Raw genomic sequence first — 18,205 nt, 5'->3', positions numbered from 1 at the left:
TGTTACAAAGTGGGATTAAAATTGATTTAATTGTCATTTTTTGTCAACGGTCTACACAAAATACTATTTAATGTTAAAGTGGAAGATTATTATTATTGTAATGTACATTCGGAAAGTATTCAGACCCCTTGACTTTTTCAAAATGTTGTTACATTACAGCCTTATTCTAAAACACAATACCCCATAATGACAAAGTGAAAACAGGTTTTTAGAAATTTTAGTTTTTACATAACTATTCACAACCTTTGCTATGAGACTCGAAATTGAGCTCATGTGCATCCTGTTTCCATTGATCATCATTGAGATGTTTCCACAACTTGATTTGAGTCCACCTGTGGTAAATTCAATTGCTTGGACATGATTTGGAAAGGCACACACCTGTTTATATAAGGACCCACAGTTGACAGTGCATGTCAGAGCAAAAACCAAGCCATGAGGTTGAAGGAATTGTCCGTAGAGCTCCGAGACAGGATTGTGTCGAGGCACAGATCTGGGAAAGGGTACCAAAACATTTAGGCAGCATTGAAGGTCCCCAAGAACACAGTGGCCTCTATCATTCTTAAATGGAATAAGTTTGGAACTACCAAACTACCTCTTCCTAGAGCTGGCCGCCCGGCCAAACTGAGCAATCGGGGGAGAAGGGCCTTGGTCAGGGAGGTGACCAAGAACCCGATGGTCTCTCTGACAGAGCTCCAGAGTTTCTCTGTGGAGATGGGAGAACCTTCCAGAAGGACAACCATTTCTGCAGCACTCCACCAATCAGGCCTTTACGGTAGAGTGGCCAGACGGAAGCCACTCCTCAGTAAAAGGCACATGACACCCTGCTTGGAGTTTGCCAAAAGGCACCTAAAGGACTCCTAGACCATGAGAAACAAGATTATCTGCTCTGATGAAACCAAGATTGAACTCTTTGGCCTGAATGCCAAGCGTCACATCTGGAGGAAACCTGGTACCATCCCTACAGTGAAGCATGGTGGTGGCAGCATCATGCTGTGGGGATGTTTTTCAGTGGCAGGGACTGGGAGACTAGTCAGGATCGAGGGAAAGATGAACAGAGCAAAGTACAGAGAGACCCTTGATGAAAACCTGCTCCAAAGCACTCAGGACCACAGACTGGGGCGAAGGTTCACTTTCCAAAGGACAACGACCCTAAGCAAACAGCCAAGACAACGCAGGAGTGGCTTCGAGACAAGTCTCTCAATGTCCTTGAGTGGCCCAGCCAGAGCCCAGACTTGAACCCGATCGAACATCTCTGGAGAGACTTGAAAATAGCTGTGCAGCAACGTTCCCGATCCACCTGACAGAGCTTGAGAGGATCTGCAGAGAAGAATGTGAGAAACTACCTAAATACAGGTGTGCTAAGCTTGAATTGTCATAACCAAGAAGACTCGAGGCTGTAATCGCTGCCAAAGGCGCTTCAACAAAGTACTGAGTAAAGTCTGAATACTGATGTAAATATGTATTGTAAATGTGATATTTCACTGTTTTATTTTTAATACATTTGAAAAAATGTCTAAAAACCTGTTTTTGCTTTGTCATTATGGGGTATAGTGTGCAGATTGATGAGGGAAAAAAACAATTTAATCCATTTTAGAATAAGGCTGTAACGTAACAAAATGTGGAAAAAGTCAAGGGGTCTTCCGAATGCACTGTATCTTGATTAGATAAGTATTCAACCCTCTGAGTCAATACATGTTAGAATCAGCCTGGCAGCAATTGCAGCTGTGTCTTTCTGGGTAAATCTCTAAGAGCTTTGCACACCTGGATTGTACAATAGTTGCCCATTGTTCTTTAAAAAATTATTCAAGCTCTGTCAAGTAAGTTGTTGATCATTGCTAGACAGCCATTTTCAAGATTTGCCATAGATTTTCAAGCTGATTTAAGTCAAAACTGTAACTAGGCCACTCAAGAACATTCAATGTCGTCTTGGTAAGCAACTCCAGTGTATATTTGGCCTTGTTTTTTAGGTAATTGTCATGCTGAAAGGTTCATTTGTCTCCCAGTGTCTGTTGGAAAGCAGACTGAACCAAGTTTTCCTCAAGGATTTTGCCTGTACTTAGCTCTGCTCTGTTTATTTTTAGCCCCCCCAAAAAACTCCCTTGTCCTTGCCGATGACAAGCATACCCATAACATGATGCAGCCACCACCATGCTTGAAAATATGAAGAGTGGCACTCAGTGATGTGTTGTGTTGGATTTGCCCCAAACATAATGCTTTGTATTCAGGACAAAAAGTTCATTTTTGTATTACTTAAGTACCTTATTGCAAACAGGATGCATGTTTTGGAATATGTGTATTATGTACAGGCTTATGTTTTTATTTTTACCCATCTACCAATAGATGCCCTTCTTTGTGAGGCATTGGAAAACCTCCCTGGTCTTTGTGGTTGAATCTGTGCTTGAAATTCACTGCTCGACTGAAGGACCTTACAGATAATTGTATGTGTGGGGTACAGAGATGGAGTAATTATTGCACACAGAGTGAGTCCATGCAACTTTTTATGTGAATTGTTAAGCACATTTCTACTCCTGAACTTATTTAGGCTTGCCATAACAAAAGGGTTGAATACTTATTTACTCAAGACAATTCAGCTTTTCATTTTTAAGTAATTTGTAAAAAATTCTAAAAACATAATTCCACTTTGACATTATGGGGTATTACGTGTAGATCAGTGACACAAAATCTCAATTGAATCCATTTTAAATTCAGGCTGTAACACAACAAAAAGTAGAAAAAGTAAAGGGGTGTGAATACTTTCTGAAGGCGCTGTATCTAGCTTACCATGACAATACATGTTTGAATCCTTTCATTTGTTGAAAGGACTCCTCTTTTGACCGCACGTGACCACCATCTATCTTTTGCATTTGCCAAGCTAACAAAGTCACTACACAGTAAATGAATGTCATTGTATATTGTCACTGATGGGTGAGTTGATTCTGCTTTAAAGGCCTCCTGTAGCTCAGTTGGTAGAGCATGGCGCTTGCAACGCCAGGGTTGTGGGTTCAATTCCCACAGGGGGGCCAGTATAAAAAATGTATGCACTCACTAACTGTAAGTCGCTCTGGATAAGAGTGTCTGCTAAATGACTAAAATGTAAAGTCAGACACAGTATTCATCATTTTTAGGATACCATCATTGCATAAATGGAATGGCATGTTTCAAGACAAAAAATATTTACATCTCCAATGGAGCTGGCTCGGAGCCAACATCTTGTCTTTTTCTTTGGCATTTGGAAACAAATATGTAAGAGGGGCAGGCAAATTTGCAGATAAACTTCAAACACTAATATCACACCACAACACCTCACACGGTACAATACAAAAACCGTGGACAGGAGGCGAGGGTGATCAAAATGCACAGAGAAGAGAACTGTGGAATAAGGAGTATGAACGAAGAGACAGACTGACAAAGACAAACTATGAAAGGATTATCTAGCTGTGTGGCTTACTGTGCATTCTATAACGGGAACGTATATGTCAAACTAAATCAATACAATCAGACACAGATAAGCCATGGCTATACGCATTTTTGTATCACTCAGCATCTGTCCTTATAAGCAGTACAACATATATACAGCATATATTCTCATAACTTCAAAGAACTATCAACTGGTTATCATGAAGAATTTATCAAATGGTTATTTTAGTTAAGTTGCCTCTTATTGACCAAACAGAAAGCATATAGCTACAACCATAACCACTATGCTCATCTAAGATAGATCAATGATTGTAATTGGCTCATTTGTTTCCTGTTTGTAGTCCAGCCATCGGTCTATCCCTACCTCTAAGAAAGACGCAAGTCTCACTCCGAATGTGGCTTGGATCCTTGGTTACCTTGTCACTACACTTTCGTATGGTGGAGGTGAGTTCGCTCACTACCATATCTATACACTTCAGTGAGGGTTCCTTCAGCTTTTGGATCTGCTTTTTCACTATGGCTTCAAAGGCCAGGTCAGGAGTGAACAGGCCCGTCCTGTAGAGAGGAGGCGGTGACGGGACAAGAGAGAGAGAGAGAGAGAGAGAGAGAGAGAGAGAGAGAGAGAGAGAGAGAGAGAGAGAGAGAGAGAGAGAGAGAGAGAGAAAGAGAAACAAAATCCACAGGGATAGAGAGCAGGTCAAAGCAAAGAGAGAGAGAGAGTGACGAAAGAATAACACAAGAGGGCCACACAGAGAAGGAGAGAACGGATAAGGAGGAAAACAAGAGGGATGACAGGTTGAGATACAGATGAAAAAGAGGGATGACAGGTTGAGAGACAGATGAAAAAGAGGGATGACAGGTTGAGAGACAGATGAAAAAGAGGGGATAGTGACAGGTCGGGGGAAGGTGGGTAAACAGTAAACAGGGAATAAAAGGCAAGTGAGACATTTGGTTTCCCTTGAAGCCATTCTAAAGAGGCCAGCGCTGAGGTCTATCTCTCCATCCATCCAGAGAGAGAGAGATAGAAAGGAGGAGAGAGAGAATACAGCCTGCACCACTCCACTGGCAAACAGCTCTGAGTTATGAGCCATGCCAGACCGCAGCTGTGCACCCAACACCCCAGACGACGCACCATGCTCATCCTCTCTACCTGACCCCAAATCTTCGCCCTCTTCTCCCTTTCCCCCTATCTCCATCTATCCCCCAGCTGACCACACAGAGCAGGGCCACAGCGTTTGTTATTCCACTGTCGCAGAGCCACTGTGGTCAGGCCGCGTTCCAAAACAGGGCCTGGTCACAGTGGAATTAAGACCACTGGTATTAAGACCACTGGGGCCCCTTTGGCTGAGTGTGGCCATAAAGGGCCCTCTAAAGCTGAACTTGGCCCTTGGTAAGCATCCAGACCTTCACGTTGTCATGGCTCCCATCTGCTGCAGGTGCACAGCCCACGGTCTCACAAGCAGGAAGTCTGGATGCTGAGGTCACCCAACATGGCTGACAGGGACAACAACTGAGTGACACTTTGATGTGACACTCAGGGCATCGAAAATGATGTCGCCACTGCTAAAATGAACTCAGTCACCTGTGACTTAACAGAATGTAAACATCTTGAGATGTGTTAATTTGACCATTAATTTGATTATTAATGTTAATTTGATCATATTCATCCTTACTCCTGTGTCTAAAGTTGCAACCCTTGATATGCAGCCACATAGCAGCAACTCGGCAGCATCCAGACCCCTTCTATACCCAGCACAGTTCTCTAACATGGCCATGCGACAGCCACTCTGCCCAGCCACCCCATCCAAAGTGGTAGGCAGGTAGTCCCTCACAATACCCCAACTACCCCAGTACACCCCCTACTATCCCAACCTGGGAAAACAGGGTCTGGAGAACGAGGCGGTGCGGCGATACGGTAACAGGGATGACATTGCAAAAGGTTTTGGTGGGAGGGAGGGGTGAAACCATAGTGTCGCTCTCCACCATGTGCGTTTACCTTCTGAGTACACTGCCTAACGGTATTGACTAGCTCAGAAATGACCATGTCCACACATTTCTGGCAGGGCTCTTTGATCTTGCCGATCTGCCTTTTCACTATGGTCTCAAAGGCCATGTCCGGGGTGAAGAGGCCAGTTCTGCCCGGTAGGGAGAAAACGAGCGACAGGTTCAAAAAAAGAGGGGAAAAGAGAAAGGAGGAGGAGGAGGGAGGAAGGGAGGTCGGGCAGAGAGAATAGTGTTAGTTGAAAATAAATTCCCCCTCCCGAACCCCTCCCACATGAAGTATAGCAAGATAAAGACAAATAACTACAACAGAGAGCTAAAAACCAGTGTTAAAAACCAGTGTTAAAAACCAGTGTTAAAAACCAGCCGTGGGATTCATTTTGTCTTGAGCGGATGGTCAGGGGGCCGGAACAGAATGACAAATAATTTGTAGACTGCAAATTGACCACAAGAAGCCCAAACCTCGCTTACATTTGTAAACGATCACATACAGTATAACTCTCTTTTATGCGTGGGAATACTTTAGAACAGATTTCCAAAATTAAAATCACATGGAGCTGATTTGCTGGTGCTTCTACAGTCTTTAATGTCTTTTTAATAATTATAACTTTTCTTTTTTTTGTTCAGTAAACTTTGGGGGGGGTGGAATAAAATCACCCGAGAAAATTCAGCCCGTGGGTCGCCAGTTGGGGAACCCTGCTATACAGTATATGAGTCATCCAGACGATGCCATGAATATTGGAATCCCTACACTACTACAACATAATGAATGTGTCTCAATTCTCTTGAATGGTTTCCTTTCACCATTCCCCCTCGTTCAGAACCACTGACCGGGTAGAGCTCACCCTCATTGTCAGCACAGGTTTGCAGCCATTTTGCTTTTAACTACTTCTTTCACAAAGGAAATGTGACAAGGAAATGCAGTCAAATAGCAATAGTGTTCCAAGCTCAAGCAAATTATGATTTTGTAGCTTTTCTGAGGGAAACTGTATACACTAGAGCAATAGTAATTGTTAATGGTTAAAGTTAGTTAGATTTTTTGGTAGTAGGTCACGAGGATCATGTGTTCTGCTACATAGCTCAAACCGTCCCCTATTCTTGAAGCCTTCCTTCTAGCTTCACTGTGGGAGGTTGAGTGGGAGGAAGTAACACAGATGTGACATTCAACAGGTTCACTTCCTGAATAGTGATGACATCACTGTCGGATTCTGATATATATCGCTGTAGGACCTAGGTAAAAGACAGGACGTTGTCATAGGACGGGGACAAAGTGAGCTAGGTCATACATGACTGGCATATCAGGCTAGGGTTTCAACAGACAGACAGTCATACCTACAAGATACAGACAGGTGGACGGGGCAAGGAGGGAGAGAAAGATACCATCCAACCATCACAGATCTAATCACAAATCCCTCCACTTCTGTTTCTGATGTCATCAGTATGCCACAGCATGCTGGGTGCGTGTCTGCGGTCGGTGTGTCTAGAGGTCTTTGTGATTAGATGGGTGAAGACGATTAGAGTTTGTCTGGTCTACAGCGGTGACCCAGGTGGGCGAGGACAAGGGGAGGGAGAGGGGGATGAGGAGGAAGGACGTGCCTGATGCCGTGGATGTTCTTAATGGCGTAGCTGATCTCCTTGCGAAGCTCCTTTTCGTTAAACTCCATCTGTACGGACACAGAAAGGACACACACGTTAAATAGTGAGCACACACACACCTCCGACACACAGTAGAAACCACAGAGATAGGGATCTAAGGTCCCTTGTATCCATTGAGTGGCTCTGAACATCAAACAGGAAATTCATCAAAGGAGCACATTTACAGCAACAAAAAACCTTCAGACTAAGTGCTAACACTGCTTAGTTATTCCATTCAGTCTGAAACCTCTGTAAATCATTTGATATGACACAGCTATACCATGAGCGTATGATGACAGACGGTCTGACTGTGCAATGTTTAATGACTGAGACTGTAGTCTGGCCCCAGCAGGCCCACATCCTTTGGCCAAGGCCAAACATAATGTTTTACTGTGGAGTGAGGGAGTGAGTGAGTGAATGAGTGAAGGAGGGATGTTTTCCTCATAAAGTCTCTGGGTTGTGGTCGATCCACAGCCCTGTCTGTCTCAAGAGTTAGAAGAGAGGCGCACCTGGTAAGAGACACACGCACACATACAGTACAGTACACACACCTTGACCAGCTCAAAGGGGAAGCGTTCGTGGAAGATGCGGTTGATCTTGGCTCCTCCTGACAGCTCTGCTGTGTCGATCTGGTCCCCAGAGCCCTCGATACGCTTCTCAAAGTCTACTGAAAACTGCTGCACCATCCTGGAGAGTAAAGGACACAGGGATAGGGAGTTAGTGTGTGTGTGTGTGTGTGTGTGTGTGTGTGTGTGTGTGTGTGTGTGTGTGTGTGTGTGTGTGTGTGTGTGTGTGTGTGTGTGTGTGTGTGTGTGTGTGTGTGTGTGTGTGACTGTGTGACTGTGTGACTGTGTGTGTGTGCCATCGTGCGTACGTGTGTGTCCTACTTACTGCAGCAGGGCCTTGGTCTTGCGGGAGGGGTCGTCAGGTCTGAAGTTCTTGTACTCCTCCACCTCCTTCTCTATAGACAGCAGCTGGCTCTGCAGCTTGGCCCGCAGCCCCGGCAGAGTGTCCCGGATGTGATTGGTCAGTTGCTGCGAAGTGCAAGGTCATCAGTGTGGGTTATGACATGCAACGGAAGAGATTACAGTGATCAAGCATAATAGCTTACTACCTTTCTACTCCCTTATCTCCGGTGGGTATTATAAACTTGTCGAAAGCATCAAAATACATAATGTGGATGGCTCATCTGGTAGAAGACTTCTCTGAAGGCTATAAAAATGAACTGAAAAGATACATGTAGCTAAAATAATATTCCTACTATGCCCTTTGGTGATGATTGAGGGATTTGAACCACAGATCAGGACAGTATTAGTGTTCCCCGCCACACACACACAGAGGAGGACTGACCTGGTTGAGTGTTTTCTGTAGGTAGGGAGTGCCCATGCGTTCAGCCAGGTGTCTGTATCCAGGGTGGGTCAGGAAGAACTTCCTCTCTGCAGCCATGGCCGCTGTGATGTCCTTCTTCCCATCAATGTCCTTCTGACTCCTGTTCACCACACCAATGTAACCTGGGACAGGGAGAGAGGTCAGCTGATACTGGACACATCAGGATGCAAAGAGAGACACAGTGTTGTTTTGTGGAGAGAAAGAAAGAAAGAAAGTTTGTTAGGGTAATTTGTTATCTTTTTTGTGTGGGTGAGGTTTTTTTTCTTGTTTGTTTGCCTGTCTGGGTTTACCACAATGGGGTAGTGGGCTGAAGGAGGTGGGGAGTTCTCGGGGAGGTGTGGAGGATAATCTAGGGGACCATGAAGTTACCCACATCCCTATTGTGGGATGGTTATTTGTAACAACTGTCGATTGTGTTCCATGCCTACATTTCCTGCTATGATTGAAAACAAATAAAGAAAGGCAGCCACATGGGTAAGAGGGATCACATATCCCCATCTAGTTAAGTTTTCTCATGCATTTCTCTGTTAAACAGTATGTCTTGCTCTATAACCTTTTGGACTGAACGCCAGTAGCCTTGTAAATATGCTAGTGGTTTAACATGTGAGGCCTTCCGACACGAGAGAGTGATAGAAGCAGAGAAGGTAGAGACAAAGGACATGGAAAACGTTCAGAAGCACATGCCTGGATTCTAACCAAGCGCCAGTGGAAAAACGGCCCATCAGCGGATTGCATTAGGGTTTCCCACAAATATATTTTATTGCAAAGAAAATAACAGACGTTTTTTCCAGATGTGTCACTGAAATCAAGACATTGTTTTTGTCCGCCTTTCTCTCTCTCCCCCTCTCTTTTTCTTTCTTTCACTCTCCTCCTCTCTCTCTCTCTCTCTCTCCCTCTCTCTCTCTCTCTCTCTCTCTCTTTCCATCACCCTCCTCCTGTCTACCTCTCTCTAGGCTGCTGCAGTGAGCAACACAACCAGATAACCACTAGAGGGAAGCACTGAGACAGGGTGCGTCTGTGTGTGTGCATGTGTGTGTAGTCTCACCTCTTCGCAGTGGGAGCAGCTTATTCTCCAGAATTTCTCTGGCATCAGTCCCCTCGTCCATCAGATCCAGCTTGGTGATCACACCAATGGTTCGCTGACCTGGTCACACACACACACTACATTAACAAAGTCCAGATCTGAGCAGTAGGTAGGTTCAATTGCATCCTTGTCTAACTGCTCTGTCACAATTTAATGATGAATGATACTGAGAGCACAGATGAAAGCCAGAAGGCCTACAGTTCCTGCCGTTAACCTCTTGTTAACCTCACCCACCCTGTGGGTCGACTTCTTTGGCAATCTTCAGGGCATCCGAGTTGGCCAGATCAGAGTTGGCTGGGGAGACAGCCAGAAGCAGACAGTTGTCCTTGGTCACAAACTGATACAACATGTCTCTGATCTGCTGCTCAATGTCCGCAGGCTGGTCCCCTACTGGGACCTTGGTCATCCCTGGCAAGTCCACCAGAGTCAGGTTCAGGACTAGGGGAGAGAGGGGGGAGAGAAGGGGCGAGAAGGGTGAAGGGAGAGAGGGGAGAGGGGAGAGAGGGGAGGACAGAGAGGAGAGAGGGTGAAAGGGAGAGAGGACAGAGAGGAGAGAGGGATGAAAGGGAGAGAGGGGAGAGGGGTGAAGGGAGAGAAGGGAGAGGGGAGAGAGGGGAGGACAGAGAGGAGAGAGGGGTGAAAGGAAGAGAGGGGAGAGGGGAGAGGGGAGAGGGGTGAAGGGAGAGAAGGGAGAGGGGAGAGGGGAGAGGACAGAGAGGAGAGAGGGATGAAAGGGAGAGAGGGGAGAGGGGTGAAGGGAGAGAGGGGAGAGGGGAGAGAGGGGAGGGGAGAGAGGAGAGAGGGGAGAGAGGGGAGGACAGAGAGGAGAGAGGGATGAAAGGGAGAGAGGGGAGAGGGGAGAGAGGAGAGGACAGAGAGGAGAGAGTGATGAAAGGGAGAGAGGGGAGGACAGAGAGGAGAGAGGGATGAAAGGGAGAGGGTGGAGAGGTGGAGATAGAGAGAGATTTGTAAATATGATATCAGATCTGATGAATGATACTAACCTTGAAAAGAAAAGACTATATAATATAATTAATACTAACTGATTGAGACTCACTATACAACAACCAACTTTGGGCCCTGGCTATACAATCAAACTTGGTTGCCAGTTTTGACCAATAGGGAATAGGGAAACTTGATTCACAAAATTCTGTGTATATAGAATTAAGATACTTGTATTCCATTTTATATAGTTAACTACTCTTTCCTACAATCAAAGTATTATGAGTGTCTCCATGGTAGTTCTGCCAAGTTGCCCATGTGCCAAGATGCCAGGTCTGTGTCCTCACCATGTGGGGAGTAGACCCTGAGGTTGATTGGCACCGGTGAGATTCCCTTATTCTGCCCAGTGATGCGATCCGTCTCCGCCTCGATCTCCCCACGAACCTCATCGAAGTCTGTGAACTTCTTTCCCTTACAGTGAAGGAACTCAGCATATTCTGCAGAAGAAGAGGGCGACAGAGAAGAGGAGAGGAAAGGAGAGGAGGAGGGAGGATAGCAAAATCATTCAAGAACAATGACAAAAACAGTACACCTTTTTGAATTGAAATGAGCACAGTTGTTCTGTCATATCTTCACTTTTCATCACGCTCAGTTTGATAGAAAATGTAACAATAGATGGCACTATTGATGAAACTGTGAGACGGACACAGACCTTGCCATGATCCTAAAATAATAAGAAGCTCATTTTGTCCAATTGGGAATATAGGATATGAATAAGTGCTTAGATGTAAACACCGCTGCTACCAGGATCTCAAGTGACCAAGGTTGGTCTTGACGGTTGATAAGATTGGTGATTTGTTGTATTTATTTTGCAAAGGGATTATTTAGAATCTACCTCTCCGATGGTAGGCTATACATTACTTGAGCATTAAGGACTGAACCAGGTTTTCCTCTAGGACAGTTTGGTCTTCATAAACCTTATAATATATTGAAATGTTGTACTATACAGTAAATGCACTACAGCTGCAAACTGGGTTTCAAAAAACATATAAAGCAACACCTCACGGCACAACGCCTCTCCCCCATGTGACCAAATGTTTGTGTGTATGTACGGACATGTATGTGTAACTGATAGATGCACACACTACACACACCCACATATCATTATTATAAATTTTTTATTGTGTACATTTGTGTCTTTCGTTTTATTTTAATGTTTTAAATGTATTTAAATTGTAAAGTATTTTTGCCTGTAAAGTTTTTTCCATTATGTGTCAGGTTATATATACAGTGGGGAGAACAAGTATTTGATACACTGCCAATTTTGCAGGTTTTCCTACTTACAAAGCATGTAGAGGTATGTAATTTTTATCTCACTTCAACTGTGAGAGACGGAATCTAAAACAAAAATCCAGAAAATCACATTGTATGATTTTTAAGTAATTCATTTGCATTTTATTGCATGACATATGTATTTGATACATCAGAAAAGCAAAACTTAATATTTGGTACAGAAACCTTTGTTTGCAATTACAGAGATCATACGTTTCCTGTAGGTCTTGACCAGGTTTGCACACACTGCAGCAGGAATTTTGGCCCACTCCTCCATACAGACCTTCTCCAGATCCTTCAGGTTTCGGGGCTGTCGCTGGGCAATACGGACTTTCAGCTCCCTCCAAAGATGTTCTATTGGGTTCAGGTCTGGAGACTGGCTAGGCCACTCCAGGACCTTGAGATGCTTCTTATGGAGCCACTCCTTAGTTGCCCTGGCTGTGTGTTTCGGGTCGTTGTCATGCTGGAAGACCCAGCCACGACCCATCTTCAATGCTCTTACTGAGGGAAGGAGGTTGTTGGCCAAGATCTTGCGATACATGGCCCCATCCATCCTCCCCTCAATACGGTGCAGTGGTCCTGTCCCCTTTGCAGAAAAGCATCCCCAAAGAATGATGTTTTCACCTCCATGCTTCACGGTTGGGATGGTGTTCTTGGGGTTTTACTCATCCTTCTTCTTCCTCCAAATACGGCGAGTGGAGTTTAGACCAAAAAGCTATATTTTTGTCTCATCAGACCACATGACCTTCTCCCATTCCTCCTCTGGATCATCCAGATGGTCATTGGCAAACTTCAGACGGGCCTGGACATGCGCTGGCTTGAGCAGGGGGACCTTGCGTGCGCTGCAGGTTTTTAATCGTGTGTTACTAATGGTTTTCTTTGAGACTGTGGTCCCAGCTCTCTTCAGGTCATTGACCAGGTCCTGCCGTGTAGTTCTGGGCTGATCCCTCACCTTCCTCATGATCATTGATGCCCCACGATGTGAGATCTTGCATGGAGCCCCAGACCGAGGGTGATTGACCGTCATCTTGAACTTCTTCCATTTTCTAATAATTGCGCCAACAGTTGTTGCCTTCTCACCAAGCTGCTTGCCTATTGTCCTGTAGCCCATCCCAGCCTTGTGCAGGTCTACAATTTTATCCCTGATGTCCTGACACAGCTCTCTGGTCTTGGCCATTGTGGAGAGGTTGGAGTCTGTTTGATTGAGTGTGTCTTTTATACAGGTAACAAGTTCAAACAGGTGCAGTTAATACAGGTAATGAGTGGAGAACAGGAGGGCTTCTTAAAGAAAAACTAACAGGTCTGTGAGAGCCGGAATTCTTACTGGTTGGTAGGTGATCAAATACTTATTTCATGCAATACAATGCAAATTAATTACTTAAAAATCTCTAACAGTTGAAGTGTACCTATGATAACAATTACAGACCTCTACATGCTTTGTAAGTAGGAAAACCTGCAAAATCGGCAGTGTATCAAATACTTGTTCTCCCCACTGTATATATATATATACACTACCAGTCAAAAGTTATGACACACCTACTCATTCAAGGGTTTTTCTTTATTTTTACTATTTTTTACACTGTAGAATAATAGTGAAGACATCAAAACTATGAAATAACACATATGGAATCATGTAGTAAACAAAAAAAGTGTTAAACAAATCAAAATATATTTTATATTTGAGATTCTTCAAATAGCCACCCTTTGCCTTTATGACAGCTTTGCACACTCTTGGCATTCTCTCAACCAGCTTCACCTGGAATGGTTTTCCAACAGTGTTGAAGGAGTTCACACATTTGCTGAGCACTTGTTGGCTGCTTTTCCTTCAATCTGTGGTCCGACTCGTCCCAAACCATCTCAATTTGGTTGAGGTCGGGGGATTGTGGAGGCCAGGTCTTCTGATGCAGCACTCCATTACTCTTCTTATTGGTAAAATAGCCCTTACACAGCCTGGATGTGTGTTGGGTCATTGTCCTGTTGAAAAACAAATGATAGTCCCACTAAGCCCAAACCAGATGGGATGGCGTATCGCTGCAGAATGCTGTGGTAGCCATGCTGGTTAAGTATGCCTTGAATTCTAAATAAATCACAGACATTGTCACCAGCAAAGCACCTCCACACCATAACACCTCCTCCTCCATGCTTTACGGTGGGAAATACACATGCGGAGATCATCCGTTCACCCACACCACGTCTCATAAAGCCACAGTGGTTGGAACCAAAAATCTCCAATTTGGACTCCAGACCAAAGGACAAATTTCCACCGGTCTAACGTCCATTGCTCGTGTTTCTTGGCCCAAGCAAGTCTCTTCTTATTATTGGTGTCCTTTAGTAGTGGTTTCTTTGCAGCAATTCGACCATGAAGGCCTGATTCACACAGTCTCCTCTGAACAGTTGATGTTGAGATGTGTCTGTTACTTGAGCTCTGTGAAGCATTTATTTGGGCTGCAATTTCTGAGGCTGGTAACTCTAATGAACTTATCCTCTGCAGCAGAGGTAACTCTGGGTCTTCCATTCCTGTGGCGGTCCTTATGAGAGCCAGTTTCATCATAGCGCTTGATGGTTTTTGCGACTGCACTTTCAAAGTTCTTGAAATGTTCCATATTGACTGACCTTCATGTCTTAAAGTAATGATGGACTGTCGTTTCCCTTTGCTTATTTGAGCTGTTCTTGCCATAATATGGACTTGGTCTTTCACCAAATAGGACTATCTTCTGTATACCTTGTCACAACGCAACTGATTGGCTCAAACGCATTAAGAAGGAAAGAAATTCCACAAATTAACTTTTAAGAAGGCACACCTGTTAATTGAAATGCATTCCAGGTGGCTACCTCATGAAGCTGGTTGAGAGAATGCCAATAGTGTGCAAAGCTGTCATCAAGGCAAAGGGTGGCTATTTGAAGAATCTCAAATATAAAATATATTTTGATTTGTTTAACACATTTTTGGTTACTACATGATTCCATATGTGTTATTTCATAGTTTTGATGTCTTCACTATTATTCTACAATGTAGAAAATATTAAAAATAAAGAAAAACCCTTGAATGAGTAGGTGTGTCCAAACTTTTGACTGGTAGTGTATATATATATACAGTGGGGAAAAAAAGTATTTAGTCAGCCACCAATTGTGCATGTTCTCCCACTTAAAAAGATGAGAGAGGCCTGTAATTTTCATCATAGGTACACGCCAACTATGACAGACAAAATGAGGAAAAAATTTCCAGAAAATCACATTGTAGGATTTTTAATGAATTTATTTGCAAATTATGGTGGAAAATAAGTATTTGGTCAATAACAAAAGTTTCTCAATACTTTGTTATATACCCTTTGTTGGCAATGACACAGGTCAAACGTTTTCTGTAAGTCTTCACAAGGTTTTCACACACTGTTGCTGGTATTTTGGCCCATTCCTCCATGCAGATCTCCTCTAGAGCAGTGATGTTTTGGGGCTGTCGCTGGGCAACACGGACTTTCAACTCCCTCCAAAGATGTTCTATGGGGTTGAGATCTGGAGACTGGCTAGGCCACACCAGGACCTTGAAATGCTTCTTACGAAGCCACTCCTTCGTTGCCCGGGCGGTGTGTTTGGGATCATTGTCATGCTGAAAGACCCAGCCACGTTTCATCTTCAATGCCCTTGCTGATGGAAGGAGGTTTTCACTCAAAATCTCACGATACATGGCCCTATTCATTCTTTCCTTTACACAGATCAGTCGTCCTGGTCCCTTTGCAGAAAAACAGCTCCAAAGCATGATGTTTCCACCCCCATGCTTCACAGTAGGTATGGTGTTCTTTGGATGCAACTCAGCATTCTTTGTCCTCCAAACACGACGAGTTGAGTTTTTACCAAAAAGTTATATTTTGGTTTCATCTGACCATATGACATTCTCCCAATCCTCTTCTGGATCATCCAAATGCACTCTAGCAAACTTCAGACGGGCCTGGACATGTACTGGCTTAAGCAGGGGGACACGTCTCGCACTGCAGGATTTGAGTCCCTGGCGGCGTAGTGTGTTACTGATGGTAGGCTTTGTTACTTTGGTCCCAGCTCTCTGCAGGTCATTCACTAGGTCCCCCCCGTGTGGTTCTGGGATTTTTGCTCACCGTTCTTGTGATCATTTTGACCCCACGGGGTGAGATCTTGCGTGGAGCCCCAGATCGAGGGAGATTATCAGTGGTCTTGTATGTCTTCCATTTCCTAATAATTGCTCCCACAGTTGATTTCTTCAAACCAAGCTGCTTACCTATTGCAGATTCAGTCTTCCCAGCCTGGTGCAGGTCTACAATTTTGTTTCTGGTGTCCTTTGACAGCTCTTTAGTCTTGGCCATAGTGGAGTTTGGAGTGTGACTGTTTGAGGTTGTGGACAGGTGTCTTTTATACTGATAACAAGTTCAAACAGGTGCCATTAATACAGGTAACGAGTGGAGGACAGAGGAGCCTCTTAAAGAAGAAGTTACAGGTCTGTGAGAGCCAGAAATCTTGCTTGTTTGTAGGTGACCAAATACTTATTTTCCACCATAATATGCAAATAAATTCATAAAAAATCCTACAATGTGATTTTCTGGAATTTTTTTCCTCATTTTGTCTGTCATAGTTGACGTGTACCTATGATGAAAATTACAGGCCTCTCTCATCTTTTTAAGTGGGAGAACTTGCACAATTTGTAGCTGACTAAATACTTTTTTTCCCCACTGTATATATATATACATTTTATACTGGCCCCCCGTGGGGGTATCGAACACACAACCCTGGTGTTGCAAGCGCCATGCTCTACCAACTGAGCTACACGGGGCCCTTGATGCAGCCACCACCAAAATATAAAGAGTGGTACTCACTGATGTGTTGTATTGGATTTTCGCCAAACATAACACTTTGTATTAGGACAGAAATATCATTTCTTTGCCACATATTTGGCAGTTTTACTTTAGTGCCTTATTGCAAACAGGATGTATGTTTTGGAATATTTGTATTCTGTACAGGCTTCCTTCTTTTCACTCTGTCATTTAGGTTAGTATTGTGGAGTAACTACAATGTTGTTGATCCATACTCAGTTTTCTCCTATCACAGCCATTAAACTCTGTAACTGTTTTAAAGTCACCATTGGCCTCGTGGTGAAATCCCTGAGTGGTTTCCTTCCTCTACGGCAACTGAGTTAGGAAGGATGCCTGTATCTTTGTAGTGACTGGGTGTATTGATACACCATCCAAAGTGTAATTAATAACTTTACCATGCGCAAAGAGATATTTAATCTCCGTTTTTTTTATTTTGACCCATCTACCAATAGGTGCCCTTCTTTGCGTGGCATTGGAAAACCTCCCTGGTCTTTGTGGTTGAATCTGTGTTTGAAATTCACTGCTCGACTAAGGGACCTTACAGATAATTGTGTGTGTGGGGTACAGAGATGAGGTAGTCATTCAAAAATCATGTTAAACACTATTATTGCACACAGAGTGAGTCCATGTAACTTGTTAAGCACATTTTTACTCCTGAACTTATTTAGGGTTGCCATAACAAAAGGGTTGAATACTTATTGACTCAAGACATTTCAGCTTTTCATTTTTTAAAATACATTTGTAAACATTTCTAAAAACTTAATTCCACTTTGACATTATGGGTTATTGTGTGTAGGCCAATGACACCAAATCTCAATTTAATCCATTTTAAATTCAGGCTGTAGCACAACAAAATGTGGCAAAAGTCAAGGGGTGTGAATACTTTCTGAAGGCACTGTAAGTAAATGGTGGTTTCTTCCCTGTCTTCTGTCTGGCGGTGGCGAGAATGATGAAGAACTATGTTGAGGCTCGTCTGAGGCTTGACCGTGTGTCTGCATTGATGTTCATAAACTCCACGGACCCCCTCTCTACTCTAGCACAGTGGAACCCAGAATATATGTGACCACTTGGTTACAGCGACACCGTTCTCCCGAAGACACCGAAACCAGAGTGGCCACCGCAAAGCCCAAGGAGCCTGACCCTCTCTGGAAGTTGCTGTAGCCCTGCTTGGAATATTTAGCCTACATTCGCTATTGGTTGAGACGCTGGGCCCGTTCTAGCTTGGTATGCCAGGATGGGCAATTGGAAATGTGAATTGGGCCAAGTTGGAGGTAATAATGCATTTAGGTTATAGTTTATTGAGCTGCATGAATACACCACACCAAAAGCTTGAGCATATGGCTGTTTTAAAACGAATGTACAGAGCTATCCTTCACTTTTCCTTCAGCACCACAAATTGGTTCAACCTCTTTAATATCATTGCGCGATCCTGGCGCTGTCCTTTCAGCACCACGAAGGGCGCTACAAATGCTTAAAATGACATCTCATCAAGATCTGCTGCCTATGCCTAATAGTCATACTCATCACTTATTATTATTATTATTACTACTAAAAAATAGAAGATTATCAC

At 43.8% G+C, this 18,205-nt stretch overlaps 1 protein-coding gene across 22 annotated transcripts in view; it reads right to left on the bottom strand.

The window, feature by feature from the left end:
- LOC121541675 (dynamin-1) overlaps positions 1–18,205 on the bottom strand; it is a 100,206-nt gene that overhangs the window by 58,023 nt on the left and 23,978 nt on the right. For 17 of the 22 annotated variants that reach the window (XR_006657518.1, XR_006657519.1, XR_006657520.1 and 14 more), the window contains exons 3-10: positions 10,816–10,965; positions 9,761–9,964; positions 9,488–9,586; positions 8,404–8,564; positions 7,945–8,087; positions 7,605–7,740; positions 7,015–7,082; positions 5,414–5,552 (exon numbers count right to left, since the gene is read on the bottom strand). Coding sequence is in view for 19 of the 22 variants with exons in the window: in XM_045208099.1 (XP_045064034.1) it covers positions 5,414–5,552; positions 7,015–7,082; positions 7,605–7,740; positions 7,945–8,087; positions 8,404–8,564; positions 9,488–9,586; positions 9,761–9,964; positions 10,816–10,965 (1,100 nt within the window). In the remaining 3 variants the exon portion in view is untranslated. Of the gene's footprint in view, positions 1–3,833; positions 3,973–5,413; positions 5,553–7,014; positions 7,083–7,604; positions 7,741–7,944; positions 8,088–8,403; positions 8,565–9,487; positions 9,587–9,760; positions 9,965–10,815; positions 10,966–18,205 lie in introns of all 22 variants that reach the window. The other 5 variants (XM_045208100.1, XM_045208093.1, XM_045208102.1 and 2 more) reach the window with 1 other exon arrangement.

This window comes from Coregonus clupeaformis, chromosome 27 (assembly GCF_020615455.1).
Source record: "Coregonus clupeaformis isolate EN_2021a chromosome 27, ASM2061545v1, whole genome shotgun sequence".
In the NCBI taxonomy this organism is placed as follows: Eukaryota; Metazoa; Chordata; class Actinopteri; order Salmoniformes; family Salmonidae; genus Coregonus; species Coregonus clupeaformis.
The sequence above is the reverse complement of the archived record's forward strand: the minus strand, read 5'-3'. Positions and strand labels throughout refer to the sequence as shown.